At 35.2% G+C, this 18,307-nt stretch overlaps 1 protein-coding gene across 3 annotated transcripts in view; it reads right to left on the bottom strand.

The window, feature by feature from the left end:
• The window catches only part of LOC136034531 (tRNA N(3)-methylcytidine methyltransferase METTL2-like), a 40,763-nt gene extending 22,456 nt beyond the window's left edge, over positions 1–18,307 (bottom strand). The window contains exons 1-3 of one of the 3 annotated variants that reach the window (XM_065715761.1): positions 18,127–18,307; positions 11,944–12,027; positions 6,192–6,344 (exon numbers count right to left, since the gene is read on the bottom strand). In XM_065715761.1, coding sequence (XP_065571833.1) covers positions 6,192–6,344; positions 11,944–12,027; positions 18,127–18,149 — 260 coding nt within the window. In that variant the 5' untranslated portion in view covers positions 18,150–18,307. Of the gene's footprint in view, positions 1–6,191; positions 6,345–11,943; positions 12,028–15,528; positions 15,579–18,126 lie in introns of those variants that run through there. The other 2 variants (XM_065715759.1, XM_065715760.1) reach the window with 2 other exon arrangements.

Below are 18,307 nucleotides of genomic sequence, written 5' to 3'. Positions count from 1 at the left end.
GTTTAATCATATCTTTAACTGAACGCATTTTTATAATTTGTTCTCCAAAATTCATTGAGGAGGAATTATTGCTGTTAAAAGAGATTTTAATAAGTAACCATTATCAGGGTTGGTTAATTGACCACTTTTTCAAAAAGAAGGAAAAAATTCCTGGAATGTTCTGACGATATTCTGGAAACAACAGAAAAGAAAGATATTTTTTGTTCTCTACCATATGTTCCAGGTTTGAGTGAAAAACTTAAAAGAATTTTACAAAATAATGGTTTAAAGGTAGCTTTAAGAGGTAGTAATACATTGGCTAGTTTTTTAAATTCTGGAAAGGATCGGACTTCCGTAGAGCAACAAAGTGGGGTTTATAAAATCCCATGTACTTGTGGAAGCTCTTATGTGGGACGTACTAACCAGAATTTAAAAACGAGATTGCTACAACATCATAATTCTACTTCATCGTCTTTAAAGCAAAATACCAAACCTGAAGATTTCACGTCGGCCGTCTCGGAACATATCTTTAATTTTCCAAATCATTTTATTTTGTTTGAAAATGTTTCTTTGATTTCTAGGGACCAAGGTTTGAGGCAAATTTTCAGGAAAATAATCGAAATTAAAAAGATTCTCTTCAATAATATTTCCATAAACATAGATACAGGTGAATTTGGATTAAACTCAATTTATGATAATTTACTGAGGTCAAATAAAGTAAATATCACCTCAACTAAGAGCTATGACCTCTGTCCACGTAATATGTCAGATAATTCTAATGAACCGGAACCGAAAAGGTCAAAGAGATTAGCCTCCGCTGTTGCATTTAAAAAAAATAAGAGCAATAAACTATATGTAATTAGTTTATTAGGTATATATTTTGTTTATTTTTATTCATGTCTTTTAGTTTTACTGCTGATGATGAACACTGTATATGTGTTCGAAATATCCAGTTAAATAATTTTATATCTATTCACTGTCAATAAAAAGGTATCATCCCTATTTTGAACTGGTAAACTAACCATTGCTGTATTTAATATATGCTATGCTTCCTCCCCCCCCCCAATGTGCAAATATATAATAGATCCACAATGGTGAGTTTGAGGTAGTTTTGCAAAAGAGAAAAGATGTTCAAAGAGTCAAAATGCATCTATTTACAATAGTTTCATGACCCAAAACAATTGTTCAGGAAATACCAACATCGACCTTTTTCTATTCATAAATATTTTGTCTAATTCTTCAAAATTACAACACATTTAGAAAGCTATCAGAAAAATATCGACGGTAATGAAATTGTAGGTCAATTGTGGAAAATTTGCCACTTTTGGGGTTAAAATATTTATTTAGGTTTGGAGGGGTAGCAACTAGTAATTCAGTATTATTTGATATTAAACTTTTAATAAACTTAGCAGCTTTTTTTGCTGGCTTATCCCCCCCCCAAAAAAAGGCTGTGGGCATTAAAATCTCCACAAATAATTATGTTTTTTAGCATATTAGAATTACTTATATAACTGAAGAAACCCATGGTATCTGTAGTTTGGCCATTAGGTTACAAAAGCTGATTATATAATTTTTGATATTATTCAGCCAAACATTAATTCCAGTTATATCAACATCATTTTAAAAAAAATCTGGAAAGTTGATGCCACAAATTCGATATTATTACTTATTATTAAAGCTGCACTCCCTTCTTTTCTCTCTGATGACCTATCCTTTCTCAGGATAGTATATCCTGGAGACTTAATTTGTTAGTTTTAGTCAAATGGGTTTCCTGAAGGCAAGCTATATCAATGGAAATATTATCGGTAAAAGATATTAGTTCATTTAAGTTATTTTCAAAAAGTGATCTTACATTCCACTGAAGTATTTAGATGTGCTGCTTTGTTGCTTTAGTTTACATATGACTGCGTATCAATGTTTAGCTTTGCTAGGAGTAAAGCAAGATCCAATCTTGCTTAAATAAGCATGTGATTGGGCAGGTAGATGTTTGCCAATTTATTTATGATTTTTGCTTTTTTTGGCTGTTGTAGGTCCATGGACTGAACTGCATTCGATTTTAGTATGAAAAGGCATATATTAGGTGCTAGGTTGTTTGGTTGTTCATCCGGCTTGTCATTAATTAGGGGATTAATTCCTGCTAATGCTTCTGATTCATTTCTGCTAGGGAGGAGTGGCCAGGCAAACCTCTTCTCATTGGATGTGGAGGCTAGTTGGCTCAGCCTTGGTGATTCTCTCCGATAGGAATGTGAGCTGGGGTGTTTTGAGAAAGGAATCTTGTGGGGGTGCTTGTTACTTAAGGTGGGTTGGGGTTGAGTGTTCTGTGAGTGAAAGTATTGGGTGGTTTCATAAAGGGTTTAGTTTGGTGTGATTGGGCTGCATTTGCTTCCAGAGAGCCCTTCCTGTAGTTCCTGAAGAGGTATTTCTGGAGGGATGTTGTACACAACTATTTTAGTTGGGTAGTGGTTTGGAGTTCATAGAGCAGACTTTATTGAGATATCAAGAAGGATTTTTAAGTTAAGTAGTACCTCTGCCGATTTAGAATCTTGGAGAGTTATTAGCAAATATCCATCACAGTTAAAGAAAACATTGATCTTAACAATTTAAAAACTGCAATCCTTATTAGAGATACCTTCTTTATATCAAAGGGGTATCAGGATATTTAAGTACATTCCAAGGTTTTGTGAAGGAGAAGTTGGAGCTAAGGAAGGGGAATTATTTTAGATTGGGAAAGTTTTTTCCTTTTTTGAAGCTCCAAGAAAGAGGACCTCTTGAAAGTTATTTCATTTTCACCATGGATAGTAACAAACGCCCCCACCTACACCGTTGTATTATTCATTGAATTTGACCCGTCATGTAAGCTGTGAGATTGTGAGTTTGAACAGTCAAGATTGGGCATATGTGGAACATTTACGGTAGTTTTGGGGTAGGGTCCAAGGGGATTTTTTTTTTTTGGGGGGGGCATAAGCAGGAATTTATAATACCCGACCGTCTCTACTCTTGTGAAGGGAGGACTTCACCATCCACAAAAAAACCACCACAGTGTGGTCCATAAGAAGGTTTGGTGCATGATTGCTTGGGTTGACTGCTGATAAATCGAGATAAATATTCACAAGAAATGTTGCTATAAAATAAAGCTCCAGAGGTACTTTTTCTTCATAAAAACGATGATCGACTAGCACGTCTTATAGAATTATTCTTCTTGTATACATTGCTTCTCAACTTCTAGTATTGAATAAGCATCTTTGTAAACGCATGATGTAACTAAACATCTACCAACATCTATTAAACACTTTTGGGGACGTGAAGTGGTGATCCAAAGATACTACTACTTCCGTCTTCTTCATTAAATTATGAACTGCAGGTAGCCTTTCTCTGTAACACTGAAAGCAATATCTCCAAACACCATATTTCTGCAGAAAAAAAGGAAAAAGATTTCTTCATCTGCATTAAAGTTTCCGCTGCTCAACTTTAAAAGGCCTTCGCAATGTAAGAAGCATCCTTTAATTTCTGATACGCAAGATAATAGACGCGCCACAGCAGTTAACTGCATAGTAAACATACGCATAGTTTACAAAGAGCTGCAAGTACTATAACTGAACACATTGCAAATATGGTACCATATTTGGCAGTATATGGTATACCATATACTGCCACAACAGTTAACTGCATAGTAAACATACGCATAGTTTACAAAGAGCTGCAAGTACTATAACCGAACACATTGCAAATATGGTTCCATATACAGCAGTTAACTGCATAGTAAACATACGCATAGTTTACAAAGAGCTGCAAGTACTATAACTGAACACATTGCAAATATGGTACCATATTTGGCATAAATGGTATACCATATACTGCCACAGCAGTTAACTGCATAGTAAACATACACATAGTTTACAAAGAGCTGCAAGTACTATAACTGAACACATTGCAAATATGGTACCATATTTGGCAGTATATGGTATACCATATACTGCCACAGCAGTTAACTGCATAGTAAACATACGCATAGTTTACAAAGAGCTGCAAGTACTATAACTGAACACATTGCAAATATGGTACCATATTTGGCAGTATATGGTATACGATATACTGCCACAGCAGTTAACTGCATAGTAAACATACACATAGTTTACAAAGAGCTGCAAGTACTATAACCGAACACATTGCAAATATGGTACCATATTTGGCAGTATATGGTATACCATATACTGCCACAGCAGTTAACTGCATAGTAAACATACGCATAGTTTACAAAGAGCTGCAAGTACTATAACTGAACACATTGCAAATATGGTACCATATTTGGCATAAATGGTATACCATATACTGCCACAGCAGTTAATTGCATAGTAAACATACACATAGTTTACAAAGAGCTGCAACTACTATAACTGAACACATTGCAAATATGGTACCATATTTGGCAGTATATGGTATACCATATACTGCCACAGCAGTTAATTGCATAGTAAACATACACATAGTTTACAAAGAGCTGCAAGTACTATAACTGAACACATTGCAAATATGGTACCATATTTGGCAGTATATGGTATACCATATACTGCCACAGCAGTTAACTGCATAGTAAACATACGCATAGTTTACAAAGAGCTGGTACCATGTACATTATTAATACTGTAAAATTGCTAAGCCGTAAAGCCATCAGATGTCGTAGTGTCTTTTGTTATGCTTTGGCTTCAATACTTGAGCAGGACATTATTTCCTGAGAAAACAGTCTAAAAAATGCTTATGGAATTTATGCTGCGTAAGGCCTTAAGTAGCTATGCTCAAACGTTTAGCCTCATTAAAATGAAGAAAACAACTAGGAAAATAATGAAACTCTTTGAATAGGGTCAACTATTTGAACTTTAGAAAGAGAAATCAATTTCACTATTCATTGGATAAAGACTGATAATATTTTTTATCACAATCCCAATCCCAAGAAACGTTGGACACATTTGAGGTAAAAAGTGATTCAGTGTTGAGTTTGCCTCTAAAGAAATACAGAGTAAGACAGGATATCGATCACATTTACATTTTGCAGCAATCTCAACGTTTATCCCTTTTTATGCTTTTTTTTCCCTGTACAGTTCAAAGTTTTTTCCCTGTACCCTGTACTAGCTGTCTTTCTAGCTTTCCTCGCTAAAACACAACATGCTACTTCCCAAGCCATTTTCCAAAAAACATTCCATCCCTCTTCTATAGTTTTAGAATTTAGACTCTCCAGTTTAATATTCAACAGTTCCTTAGAAATTTCTCTCAAATTCTCATCCTAGATCCTAAAAATGTCATAACTTCCCGGAAGGTAGTTACCCTTCCCAAATTTCAGCATTAGATTAACCCTAGCCACAACTAAATGGTGATCTTTACTTTTAAAAGGAATTCCTATGGTGTATAGAAATACACAATACGAATTATAATTCTAGGAAATTAATAATAAAGATTAGGAACTAGAAATATAAAATTAGGACTTTAAACAAATGGATTTTTAAGTTAGGACTTGTATCTTCAAAAGTTAAAGGATTCAGAGATTAAATTCTATGAGTTGCAGTTGCCAATCTCAGAATTACCAGCTCAATGATTATATACTCAACTCAGAGACTCAATCTAAATCAGTCTGACGTTGAATCCATTGATTAGGAGAAGTTAATCAACGACCGTAAATATTATCTAAGAAATAAAGTGTGTCGATATATGTTACAAAGGCTCAGATTAAATAAATAAAAGAAAAAACGCTCTTTTCGAACCGTGGTTGCAGGGTCTGATATAACCACGTAAATAACAAGCTCTAGCCTATTGTAAGCAAAAATTTAAAACACATTTTATACGGGCTTAAAAACAACTGTCAAGTGGTGAAGAAGTACCATTGAAGCTGAGCCAGGAATGGTAACTTTTATCTTGATTAATCTTATTGGTAAAGGTTTATAGTGAAATCAGATTTATCGTTTTTCTTCATTAGCCATGGTTGTAGGGATAGCTAGGACTAGCAAAGAACAAACCACAGCTCATGGTAACCAGAAACTTATGGACATAGTAAAAAAAAAAAAAAACGAAAAAAAAACTTTACATTGAAAAAATTACCATTGGTTCTTCAAAGTCAAAGGATGGGGAAATAATAAAACCAGATATAATTTATAACTTGCAGAGGAAGTGCTCAAAACTGCTGGAAAATTTAGAAAACTAAATGATACAAAGATATATCCTACCTATTTGTATGAGATTCGTAGAATTTGTCCCAATATTCACCAGCTTTCTGTTCATATTCATTCCTTAGGTTCTCGTCTAATGGCTGTGATGAATTGTTTCTAACTTTCTCTTCTGCTTCTTTCAATTTTTCTTCAGTCCATTCCACATCATCCCTTCAAACAGATATAAAAATGAAAAGAAATGTAACTTGAACAGCAAAAGCACAGACAGTCGGCATTAAACAGAGTTGGCTTTTGAACAAGATCTAAGAGCTCATATGGCACTTGGGACGAGGTTGGAGGAGCCAAGAGCCAAGAGCTCATATGGTATGAGCTCTCGCAAAATTCTAAGAATCGATGGATTGCTTTAAAAGGAAAATCAGAGACTTAATGCCGGTCGGGACTTCAAATAAGAGCTGTGAGTCACGAGGTCCTTCTAAATATGAAAACTCATTAAGATCCGATCACCCACTCGCAAGTTAAAAACACCTCAATTTTTCTAATTTTTCAGAATTAACCCTCCTCCCCACTCCCCCAAAGAGAGCGGATCCATCCCGGTTATGTCAATCACGTACCTAGGACTTGTGTTTTTTTTCTCCACCAAGTTTTATACCGATCCCTCCACTCTAAGCGCTTTCCAAGATTTTAGGTTCCTCCCCTCAATTCCCCCCAATGTCACCGGATCCGGTCGGGATTAGAAAAGTAAGAGCTCTGAGAGACACGATATCCTTCCAAACTTATAATTTCATTATGATCCGATCACTCCTTCATAAGTTAAAAATACCTCATTTTCCTTATTTGCTCAGGATTACCCCCCCCCCCCCTCGACTCCCCCAAATAGAGTAGATCCGTTGCGGCTATGTCAATCACGTATCTAGGACTTGTGCTTATTTTTCCCATCAGGTTTCATCCAGACCCCTCCACTCTAAGCGTTTTTCCAAGATTTTAGATACAGAAATGATACAGAAAAGAAACAAAAGCTTTTGGTAATTTGGAAGTTAAGGAGCATTTACGTTATAAAAAGGAATGAGAAATGGTACAGAAAGGATTGAATAAAAAATATAAGAGACACGACATCCTTCCAAACTTATAATTTCATTATGATCCGATCACTCCTTCATAAGTTAAAAATACCTCATTTTCCTTATTTGCTCAGGATTACCCCCCCCTCGACTCCCCCAAAGAGAGTAGATCCGTTCCGGCTATATCAATCAGGTATCTAGGACTTGTGCTTATTTTTCCCATCAGGTTTCATCCAGACCCCTCCACTCTAAGCGTTTTTCCAAGATTTTAGGTCCCCCCCGGCAATTCCCCCAAAGCCACCGGATCCAGTCGGGATTTAAAATTAGAACTCTGAGACACGAAATCCTTCCAAACTTCAAATTTCATTAAGATCCGATTACTCCTTTGTAAGTTAAAATACCTCATTTTTTCCAATTTTTCAGAATTAACCCCCCCCCTCAAACAGAGCAGATCCGTTCCGGGCATGTCAATAACATATCTAGGACTTCTGCTTATTTTTCTCACCAAGTTTCATTCCGAGTTACAGAAAAGAAACAAAAGCTTTTGGTAATTTGGAAGTTAAGGAGCATTTACGTTATAAAAAGGAATGAGAAATGGTACAGAAAGGATTGAATAAAAAATATAAGAGACACGATATCCTTCCAAACTTATAATTTCATTATGATCCGATCACTCCTTCATAAGTTAAAAATACCTCATTTTCCTTATTTGCTCAGGATTACCCCCTCCCCTCGACTCCCCCAAAGAGAGTAGATCCGTTCCGGCTATGTCAATCACGTATCTAGGACTTGTGCTTATTTTTCCCATCAGGTTTCATCCAGACCCATCCACTCTAAGCGTTTTTCCAAGATTTTAGGTCCCCCCCGGCAATTCCCCCAAAGCCACCGGATCCAGTCGGGATTTAAAATTAGAACTCTGAGACACGAAATCCTTCCAAACTTCAAATTTCATTAAGATCCGATTACTCCTTTGTAAGTTAAAATACCTCATTTTTTCCAATTTTTCAGAATTAACCCCCCCCCCCCTCAAACAGAGCAGATCCGTTCCGGGCATGTCAATAACATATCTAGGGCTTTTACTTATTTTTCTCACCAAGTTTCATTCCGATCCCTCCACTCTAAGCGCTCCCCAAGATTTTAGGTTCCCCCCTCCAACTCCCCCAATGTTACCGGATCCGGTCGGGATTTATTATAAGAGCTCTGAGACAAGACGTCCTTTCAAACATCAAATTTCATTAAGATCCCATCACCCGTTCGTAAGCTAAAAATACTTCGTTTTTTCTATTTTTTCCGAATTAACAGCCCCCCCCCCCAGATGGTCAAATTAGGAAAATGACTATTTCTAATTTAATCTGGTCCTGCCCCTGAGACGCCTGCCAAGTTTGATCGTCCTAGCTTGCCTGAAGCAGTAAAACCAGGACAGACAGACAGACAAACCGACAGAATTTGCGATTGCTATATGTCACTTGGTTAATACCAAGTGCCATAAAAACCTTTCAGAATTTCGCCAATAATGTTACCTGATATAGTAAATTTTGAATAAAGTCAAGCTTAGATATGAATACCTAATACCACAAACAGAGTAATACATTACGATTTGCACAAGATATAATACACAGAAGTAACTAATTCTAGCTCAACAAAACTAGACCTCCGGTACCAAAGCCTTTGAAGGATTGCCGCAACTTGTCCATCGGTTTTAGTTACAGGATATCAGATGGCAGTGTCTATCGGATTGGACTCAAACCTTCTAAAGACACGATATTGGTAGTTGGTAGTCCCTACCAAACTTAATTAAGATCCCACAGGACTTTCTTATACAGCCAGATAAATGTAGAAGATGCAAAGAAGAAGATTGGAGCCATGCTTTTACAGAGGTCAAATCGAGCATCAACATTTAATATTACGTCAATAGCCATTGAACAGGTTTTATTGAAGGAATTCTACGAGTTAGTCTAGTAATTAGGCGGATAGAAAAATATTTTTATACCCCTCCCCATAAGAGCTCAATTGTAAACTAGAAAGGACTGAGTATGAGACTAGCTCTTGGTCCCTGGGATCTTGGGTTTAGCTGGGATCTGATGCCCCTTTTTGGTAAATGTGCTTAGGACAAGAAGTCCAGAAGACCATTTCCTTCTTGTCTCACGATAGTCGAGTCATCCCAGAGTTTGAAAAGGCAAAACTCATTACATTGACAGTTACTTCTGAATAAGTTTGGCAGAGATCAAACAACCCCTTTATTTGATACCTTGATGGATACAATTTAGCCCCCCCCCCTACACACATAGATCACATTAGCCCTGAAGTCACAAAAGTAGAACTAAAACATTAGCTGTTGCCTTTTGTCAAGTTATCATTTTTACAGATATATTGACAGCAAAATTTAGAGACTACAGCCTCAACAGATGTCGGATCGTTTATGGATACCTGAAAGCCCCAACATTAAAATTCAGATCTTACTTTCCACCGAATTTCGCTGGAATCTTAAAACTAGCACCTATTTAAGAATTTACCCTTCCCCCTTCTTTACTGTTTGTACAGAGGTGGGATTGGCCATCAGCACCCAAAAAGAACAACGAGGACATTGGTTTTTTCTCTTCACTATGGTGCTGTCATGATTAAAAAACGAGGGACCCACAGAAAAGATACATTAAGTTCAACCCCAGAGGACTAAAATTGGAAGAAATAGCCCACTCTTACTTTCTACCAGTTTCAGTATTGATCCAAAAACCCATTCAGGTAAATGTCCCAACAACAACAATTTAGAAAAACAACTTCCTATTCTAAGGTAAAAGTCCAGTTATCAGTCCTTAATTCCTATCAAGTGCAGGGCCAGATAAAGAAAGAATGGTATGATTTGACCCAATCGGGCCCTGTATTTAAAAGGAACCCACGTTACCATTGACACCAAATTTCCCTATGTCTGATTAAGATCTAACTAGCCCTCTTGGACTGACGACTAGAATTTCTGTAGCTTCTTTGAACTTTAGGAAATTGAATAAATGAGCTTTGTAAAAGGTAAAAAAAAGGTAAAGAATACGGCATTAGACTTTACAGTCCCTACCGGCGGTGCTGATCTCCCTTTTTTGGCCCTTCAGCCAGGAAGTGCAATGCAGGGTTGGGGGCCAACCATCCAAAAGCAACTAAAATTTCGACAACATTTTCTTCAGATTTCTAGTTTCCTTAATTAAGATATATTTTCCCTTTTCTACTTTAACAAAAAATAATAATTAATCACTTAAAAACAAATAGAAATTGGCACTATTTTTACCCACCTCGTAAGCCGAGTTTCCCGGGTATTAGCTCCATGTGTCTTAAATTTTTGTTCTACGAGTTTTAGCATATTAAACCACTGATTACGTTAATATTTCTATTTGAAACAACGAGTCAAATTTTTAATATTCGACTAACTCATAAGAAAAAAAAGTAGATAAAGCTCTGGGTAGAGCCTTTTAGCTTGGAGATCCTTAAATTACAGCCTATATCATCCAATTAGATAATAGGGTCTAGCCCTTACCCTATTCTTAGTTGAAACAGCCTGATTTATGTTACTCTGTACTGTAAAATAACACTATACTACAGCATAGACACATGAAACAGGTCTCAGTCAACATCTTAATGTCAAATGAAACATGATAAAACAAAACAAACACTTTCATCATATTTTCGTTTTTATTTTTGCAAATGCATTGCATGTTCGAAATGATTTCGTATTGATTATTATGATGAAGCTTCAAAAGAATGGATCTTTTAAAATTCGTTTCCTAAATTTTATTGGTGTGATTTTTGTCTTAAAGATGAAGAACACTCTGGTCATTAGGTTGAAGTCTATGACAACCAAATCGAGTCCATAATTGATAATGACCATCACAGTAAGACAATAAATACTAAAGAAACTTGAGATTTATAAAATTTCCCCAATATTTTCTTGTACTTTACATGTAATTAGCCCTTCTTTAATCTATTCAAAGTCACCCCTAGAATGAAAGGCCCACATAAAACAAATCATGCATATGACTGTAAAAATTTTTAATCTTCATCCTCACCATTCTTAGAAAATATCTAAGAAGAAAAGGGGAGCCCAGAGCTGCCCAATACAATGCAACATCTCCAACCACACAGCCCTTGAAAATGTTAGAATTTTCATCTTATACTTAAAGTTTACTTAATAATTACATGTAAGCTTTTCTACTGGGTTATCAAAAACCAAAAATTATAATCTCTCAATATAATCTTTTCCTGATTTTTTATAATCTGATCGGCTATTCTGTTGTGTTTTAGAGAGAGTTGTTCGGCGGTTTTTATGCAATAATTTGCTTTTCATCTCAATGATAACTCAGCTGCCATCTGCTTAGCTAACTTAACAAAAAAACTACTATCTTTATTAAGTTCTGACAGTTGACCTGAATAGGATTGTTATGAATGATCAAGGGATGGGGTAGGCTTGGCTCTACCCATACTACATCTAAAAATATTTTAGAAGAATGAATGTCTAGCAATTGTAAGATACAACAAAAAAAATGCTGCCCCCTCTCCATATCCACTGCCTGTTGCTCAAAGAACTTAGTAGACATTTTCATCATTCAGCATGATCATTTAGGATCTAGATGATAATACCACCACGGAAGACCAGAATAAAGATATGAGCTCATAAAGCCCTAGTCTATAGCCTGCAGTTAAAAATTATTATGGAAATCGATTCAAGGCTAGAAAGCTGCTGTTTCAAATAAGAGCAAAAAACAAGTACTTACCAAGCATTGAAATCAAACACTTGGTTTTCATTTTTGAGGTGTCTGTTACCAAACTGAGGCCTTTTATCTTCTTGTTTTTCCATCCTAAACAGATTGATGCCATAGTTATATAAAGATAGCCAATTTTCGTCTATTAAATACCTTCACTTACTCGGTTTTGACATCTTTGGCCTTTGGCTTTAGCAAAAGTTTAAAGTCAAGCTTCTAGGATTTCTGCTTCAGTGACTGTTATTTAGATTTTTAGGGTCATAAGCAATGTCCTTAACTCTATATTATTTTACATTTCTAGTTTTAATAGTACAGGTATTTATGAAATGAAAATACATATTGAAAGACACTGACATATCAAAAGTAAGTTCTTTATATAGATAAAAATATGCAAAAGATGGAAAAGTGTCTGCTTCTCAATGTTATAAGAAGTCCACCTTCAATCTGGCAACTGCTTTCAACTGCACTTTAAATAGCAAATTAGGTGAATGCCTTTGGTGACACTTAAGTAAAGCTGGATGTTGTTTTTTACATTCTGTAGAAAGCTAGTTTTTAGATATTATCTATTGAATAATCAAAAAGTGCAAATTATCAGTCACAGATACTATATACTACCCTAGTAGAACAGAATAATAAAAACAGTAGAGACTCAGATGGATTTTACATAAATTAAAAAGAACAATTAGAAAAGGTTCTTTACTGATTATCATAATTATTAATTTCTATGATGTATATGAATGATGTAATATGTATCCTAGGACACAAGGATTCATAGGAGAGCCACTAATGATATTAAAAGCTATATATAGGTCATCATCCAGGAAAAGCTAGAGTTAATTTGTAGTTCTTTTAGGAAGATGAATATTTCCTAAGTAATTATGATGCTGATATACTTCACAGGATAGAACGTCAAAAAATTCCACAAAGAGTGAGATTTGAATTGGAGAGTTTAGAATTACAAGATAGATACAATAATTTTAGGAGATTAGTCTGCAAAGTAGCAGAAGATGTCTTAGGGAGGAAATATAGAAAATCAATTCAGAATATTAGCAAAAAAAATTTTAGGTTGGCAAAAGATAGAACAGTTTTGTATAAGAAGTTCCTCAGTGGTAAATCTTATGAAAATAAGAATGTAGAAAAGGCATTAGAGGATGAATTAAGAAAATGCAATAGGACGTTTTAAGAAAGTGACGGCGTGGTTTTATGAAGGGAGAGGGTATATTTGTCAAGTTTTCACCCTAGGCTTAGTAATTAAGAAGTGCCTGAACCATCAAGGCCCTTTGTTTTTCAGTTTTGTTGATTTTGAAGAATAATCTGAAGTGAAGCAGGGTTGTGATGTATCCTGTTTGTATTGAGTTTTGATGGAGAAACAGAGCAAACAGTAGTCTAAAGTGGGAAACGATATCAAATGGAAAGGTGAAACTCTTCTAGACATAGACTATTTGCATGAATTAAGTATCCTTTGAAAGATAATGGAGTATGAGTAGGTCTTTAAAGTAATTTTAAGGAGACTTTGCTACTTGGGATAAGGATGAATAGGTGATGTTAGGTACTGAGAAAATTGATCAAAAGGGTGACCTCACTTGCCTGGGTTGCATTATTAGTAAAGATAGTAGATGTAGTAGGCCTAAATATAAAAAGTAGAGCAAACTTATGTTATAGAACAAAAAAAGGACCAGAAAAAAAAAGACGAAAATACCATTCCCTTCTTTTTTCAAGCATATTTCCAAATACAATAATTATTGCAGCAATTGCATCAAAGCCCTGCCCCCTCCCCTAATTGTGTCGGATATAACCCTAGACTATCCACGAAAGCTTGTAAAATTCCTTTTTTTCTAATTGACCTGATTTGGCATTATAGAACAACCAAAATAAGTGTAAAAAATAATACAAATATTCCAAGTCAGCAAACTTTTGGACATGACCTAGGGTCAAATCTGGCACTATTCAGTGAGAGGTCTGGGATAAAATTGCAGCTTTAGTGATTATTATGTTTGAAAAGAGTTTTGAATGGGCAATGAAATATTTTTATGCATGTATTATATCAAAACAGCAGCAGTAAGTGTTGGCTTGTTATTGCACAACTAAGCAAACATAATTCAGCCTACACATAAAAATAATAAAAAAGAAAAGAAAAAACACACATATAGCAGAACAGAGAAACATAGAATTTCAGAAAAACACAGAGTACAAAGAGATAATCTGATAACCTTAAATTAATTCACCTGAAATTACAACATGAAGTGAGTTAAGGATTTATATTATATACATCTTACTGCTATTCTTAAACCTCAGGAATACTGATGCCTCTACAGCATTACTCTATAACTGGTTCTAGTTTTTTGTGTCTCGGTATGATGCCAGGTTGTCCTTTATGCTTTTGATTATTGTGGCCAAAGTACATGGTGACATATCTTGAAATATTAGAGGAGAGAAGCCTTTTAACTATTATACCCAAGCTGTGATAACAAAAGTAGAGTACAATTTGTTTCCATACTCCTGCTTATTTACTTTATGGTTTCACATCCCAACCCCTCCTCCTCTAGAAGGATCAGACACAGCTTTATACCACATACAAAAATTTTTTGTTCTAAGGGCCTGGATTATTGATTTTTATTTTACTTCTTATTGACAGTTGAGTAAATATATATTCAAAATTCTGCATGGTACCTGTCATAGGGATAAGGAGAACTCACTACTTGATTAGTTTGTATGCTCTTTCCAAATATAATAGCCAATTTACTGGCAAATGCACTCCTGCTCCTAACCAAGCCCTGATAATGTATTTATCATCACTTCAATCTAGTGCAACATTACAGCTTCTATATTTTACCAGCTAGTTATCTTTTCAGTCTGGAATTTATCTCTGTGTGTGATTGAGTGTGTAATTTAGTAAAGCATTAGGCTATTTAAAATGATTTAGAAGTTGATAAAAAGGAAGGAAACACAAAAATCTGATCAATAGGAACCTCCTACAGTAGAAGCCTTGGTTACGGGCTATTGAGAAGGAAACATTTAGCCTAAAGCAAATAATTCTTACTTAATAATATGCAGAATAAATGTATTTTGCCTGTAGCTCCTCAATACTTTACTCTAACCCTCCCTAATATGCAAACAAATAGACCCAATTATGGATTTCAGTAAAAATTCTAGACAAAATACTTATTGCTACCTTGGAAAGTTGTTAGGCTATGAAAATGAGACTTTCAGGGATAGATCTACAGAATAAAGTAGGTCCAGGGAAGGTAATTTGAAATACCTACTGCTAATCTTTCTCTCTCTAGAGTGCAGTGAACTTTGATGACCCTGAAAAATGCTTGTATTATAAAAGTGAAGCCTTGCAAAAATGATCTTCTGCTTAAAAAAGTAGAAGAAAAACATTTTCAGCTTCACAACTTTGCTCCAAGTTTCAAAGATCTGCAAATATATTTCCTTAATTTAAAATTAAAGAAATGTATTGAAACCATTTATGAGGTTTCCAAAGATCTTGAAACCCCAATTTATGAGGTTTCAAACATCTACAGATACAATTCTTTAATTTAGAAAAAATAAACCACAGATATTTTAAATCAAATTATGAAAATAAATGGACTCAACAATTCAAGGTAAATCCCAAACTCTTCTGGAGGCATGCATCAACTAAAAAACCAGCCAGACACTCTGTTCCAGATTTGTGTGAAAATGGACATGTGATACCCACACCTAAAGAAGAAGTTTGAAAGTAAAGCAGAAATCTTGAACAAACAATTTTCCCCAGTATTTCTTGATAGCCAGGATGTACCACCCCCTGGAAACTCTTCCTTACCCTATCACAACTGTTATGCAAGATATTGAAGTAACTGAATGCATGGTAAGTAAGATACTTGCTTTAATTAATGTAAAAAAAAAATCTAAGGGTCTTGACAATATTTGTCCTCAGCTTCTCAAACATACTAAATATATCCTAGCTGCCCCATTAGCTGTAATCCTCCAGAAATCAATTAAAGTTGCACAACTTCTGGTGGATTAGAAAAAAGCATACATAACACCTGTTTTCAAAAAGGGAAAAAGAAATTCTACTGCAAATTACAATCCAATCAGTATTACATCTTCTGTTGTCAAAGTGATTGAAGGAATAGTTAATGATGCTATTATTAAACATCTTGAAAAGAATGGCATCCTTCACCATTCTCAACATGGTTTCCAAAGACATAGATCTGTTGACACAAATCTACTGCAGTTTTACAATGATGTTAGAGATCTAATAGACAAGGGAATTTCTGTTGATGTTGCCCTCTTTGACCTAGCCAAAGCCTTTGATAAAGTCTGCCACAGGAGACTGATTGTCAAGTTATATGCTACAGAAATAAACAACCAAGTTGTTGGCTGGATTTAGGCATTTCTTGTTGAAAAGACTCAACAAGTCAGAATATTTACATCTCATAGAACACTGATTTATTCCAATTCATTGCTAGTCAAGAGTGATGTGCTGCAAGGTGCTATCCTTGGCCATACCCTCTTCAATATTTTTATTAATGGTGCCCCTAGTGTAGTACACAATTATTTAACTTTATATACAGATGACTCCAAACTTATTGGTGGTATCAGATGCCAACTTGATGGAGATGATCTTCAACATAATATAAACGAGATTAATAATTGGCCAAATGTCTGTTTATTGAGCTTCAACAAGTCTAAATGCCATGTCCTTCATTTTGGAGAAAACAACTTACATTTTGGGTACACCCTCAATGACCTACCACTTGAGCCTGTTCCTAAGGATAGAGATCTGAGTGTCTTGGTTGATGAGAAACTTAAATTTGATTCTCATGCTGCTTTATCAGCTAACCAGACCCTAGAAACAATAAAGAGAACTATCAGCAGCCACTCTCCAGGAGTTATGACAACCCTAAATAAAGCTCTTGTTTGACCTGAACTCAAGGTTGGCATGATACTTGCATTCCCTTTTTACCTAAGAAGACAGATTTATCCAAGAAGGAGTCCAAAGGTGGGCACAGAAATTGATTAGCAAATTCCAAACAGCACCCTATTGTGAATGTTTTTGCTACTTTGAACTACCAAGCTTAAAATATAGGTGCAAACCCAGGGATGCCATATTGTCCCTGATTTATTCCTGTTCATTGCCACCTCTTCTACCAGATGTCACTCAAAGAAACTGTCTAAGCTGTCATGCAGACTCTAACAGAGAAATCAGTTCTTTACAAACAGAGTCACTAGCCTTTGGAATAGATTGTCAGAATATGCTGCCTTTGCAACTTGTCTTGACACTTTCAAATCAAGAGTGGATGCTAAATGGAATGATGTTGAGTGGAAATATGAGTGGGCAGCCCATGAGTCTTCAACTTGTCTTTAATTCTTCACAGAGCCTACAAGGAGGAAATCCTTAGATTACTCCAAGCTGTAATTTAAGATAATTTAAGGTAGCCTAGTTACAGGAATTGCCTTTTCAAAACTAAAACCAGAAAAAAGAAAGCTGAACATTAAAATATTTTTTGTTAAAATTCCAATAAGTATAGACCTGTCAAGTAGGCAAATTTTATGGCTTAGAAATCAGAAGAGGGTTTACACAGTAGCTTGGCAATGCCTACCTGGAGTATGTTTTTGGCCCTGGATTTAATACTGGATGTTTTATTTTCCAAAACTAACCACTTTCAAAGATAGAAAAAATAGCTTGTCAAGAGTTTTACCTATATTTCCTACTAAATTCTATTTCTTGATTTCATCACAGTTGATTCAATTTACAGGTAGGCTACACATATTGAAAAAGATGATTGTTCTCCTTTTGATTGTATGGCATCTCAAAATAGACAGGGAATATAAATCATTTCATTTTTCAGCATTTTCTTTTAGTTTTTGTATATCCTATTCCTTGACTAGGCTAGCCTACATCAGAGAGAAAGGTGTGTTTACAAGTAAATTGGTGACAAGATTTGAAAATAATACAAAAATTATCCAAATAGTGTATTCTCCTTGTCTAATGTCCATTAGGGAGTCTTGAATAGGCTATATTTACAGACAGTTCTCCAAAATAGGACGCCAATTAGAAATAATAAAATCAGCAAAATATTGTGTGACCTAGGGCTATATCTAGCCCAATATGATAAAGGATGGGATGGCCTTTGCAAAGGTATTGATTAGTATAACTCGTATGGAATCAGAATTAAATGGGACATTCATTAATAAGTTTAAACCTACTTTACCTCGTGGCATGTGTCCATATACTTGAAATTCTTGCGGAAATGATATCCTCTATTTTGGGGAAACGAAAGAAAAATCTGCAAAGAAACATGGAACGTATGGTGTACGTAAAATATGAATTAATATTAATTTGCTTGTGTAAATCGTGTGGGGTCGTAGTTATTGATTTCTTCTGTGA

The sequence above is a fragment of the Artemia franciscana genome, chromosome 13 (assembly GCF_032884065.1).
Source record: "Artemia franciscana chromosome 13, ASM3288406v1, whole genome shotgun sequence".
Taxonomy (NCBI): Eukaryota; Metazoa; Arthropoda; class Branchiopoda; order Anostraca; family Artemiidae; genus Artemia; species Artemia franciscana.
The sequence above is the reverse complement of the archived record's forward strand: the minus strand, read 5'-3'. Positions and strand labels throughout refer to the sequence as shown.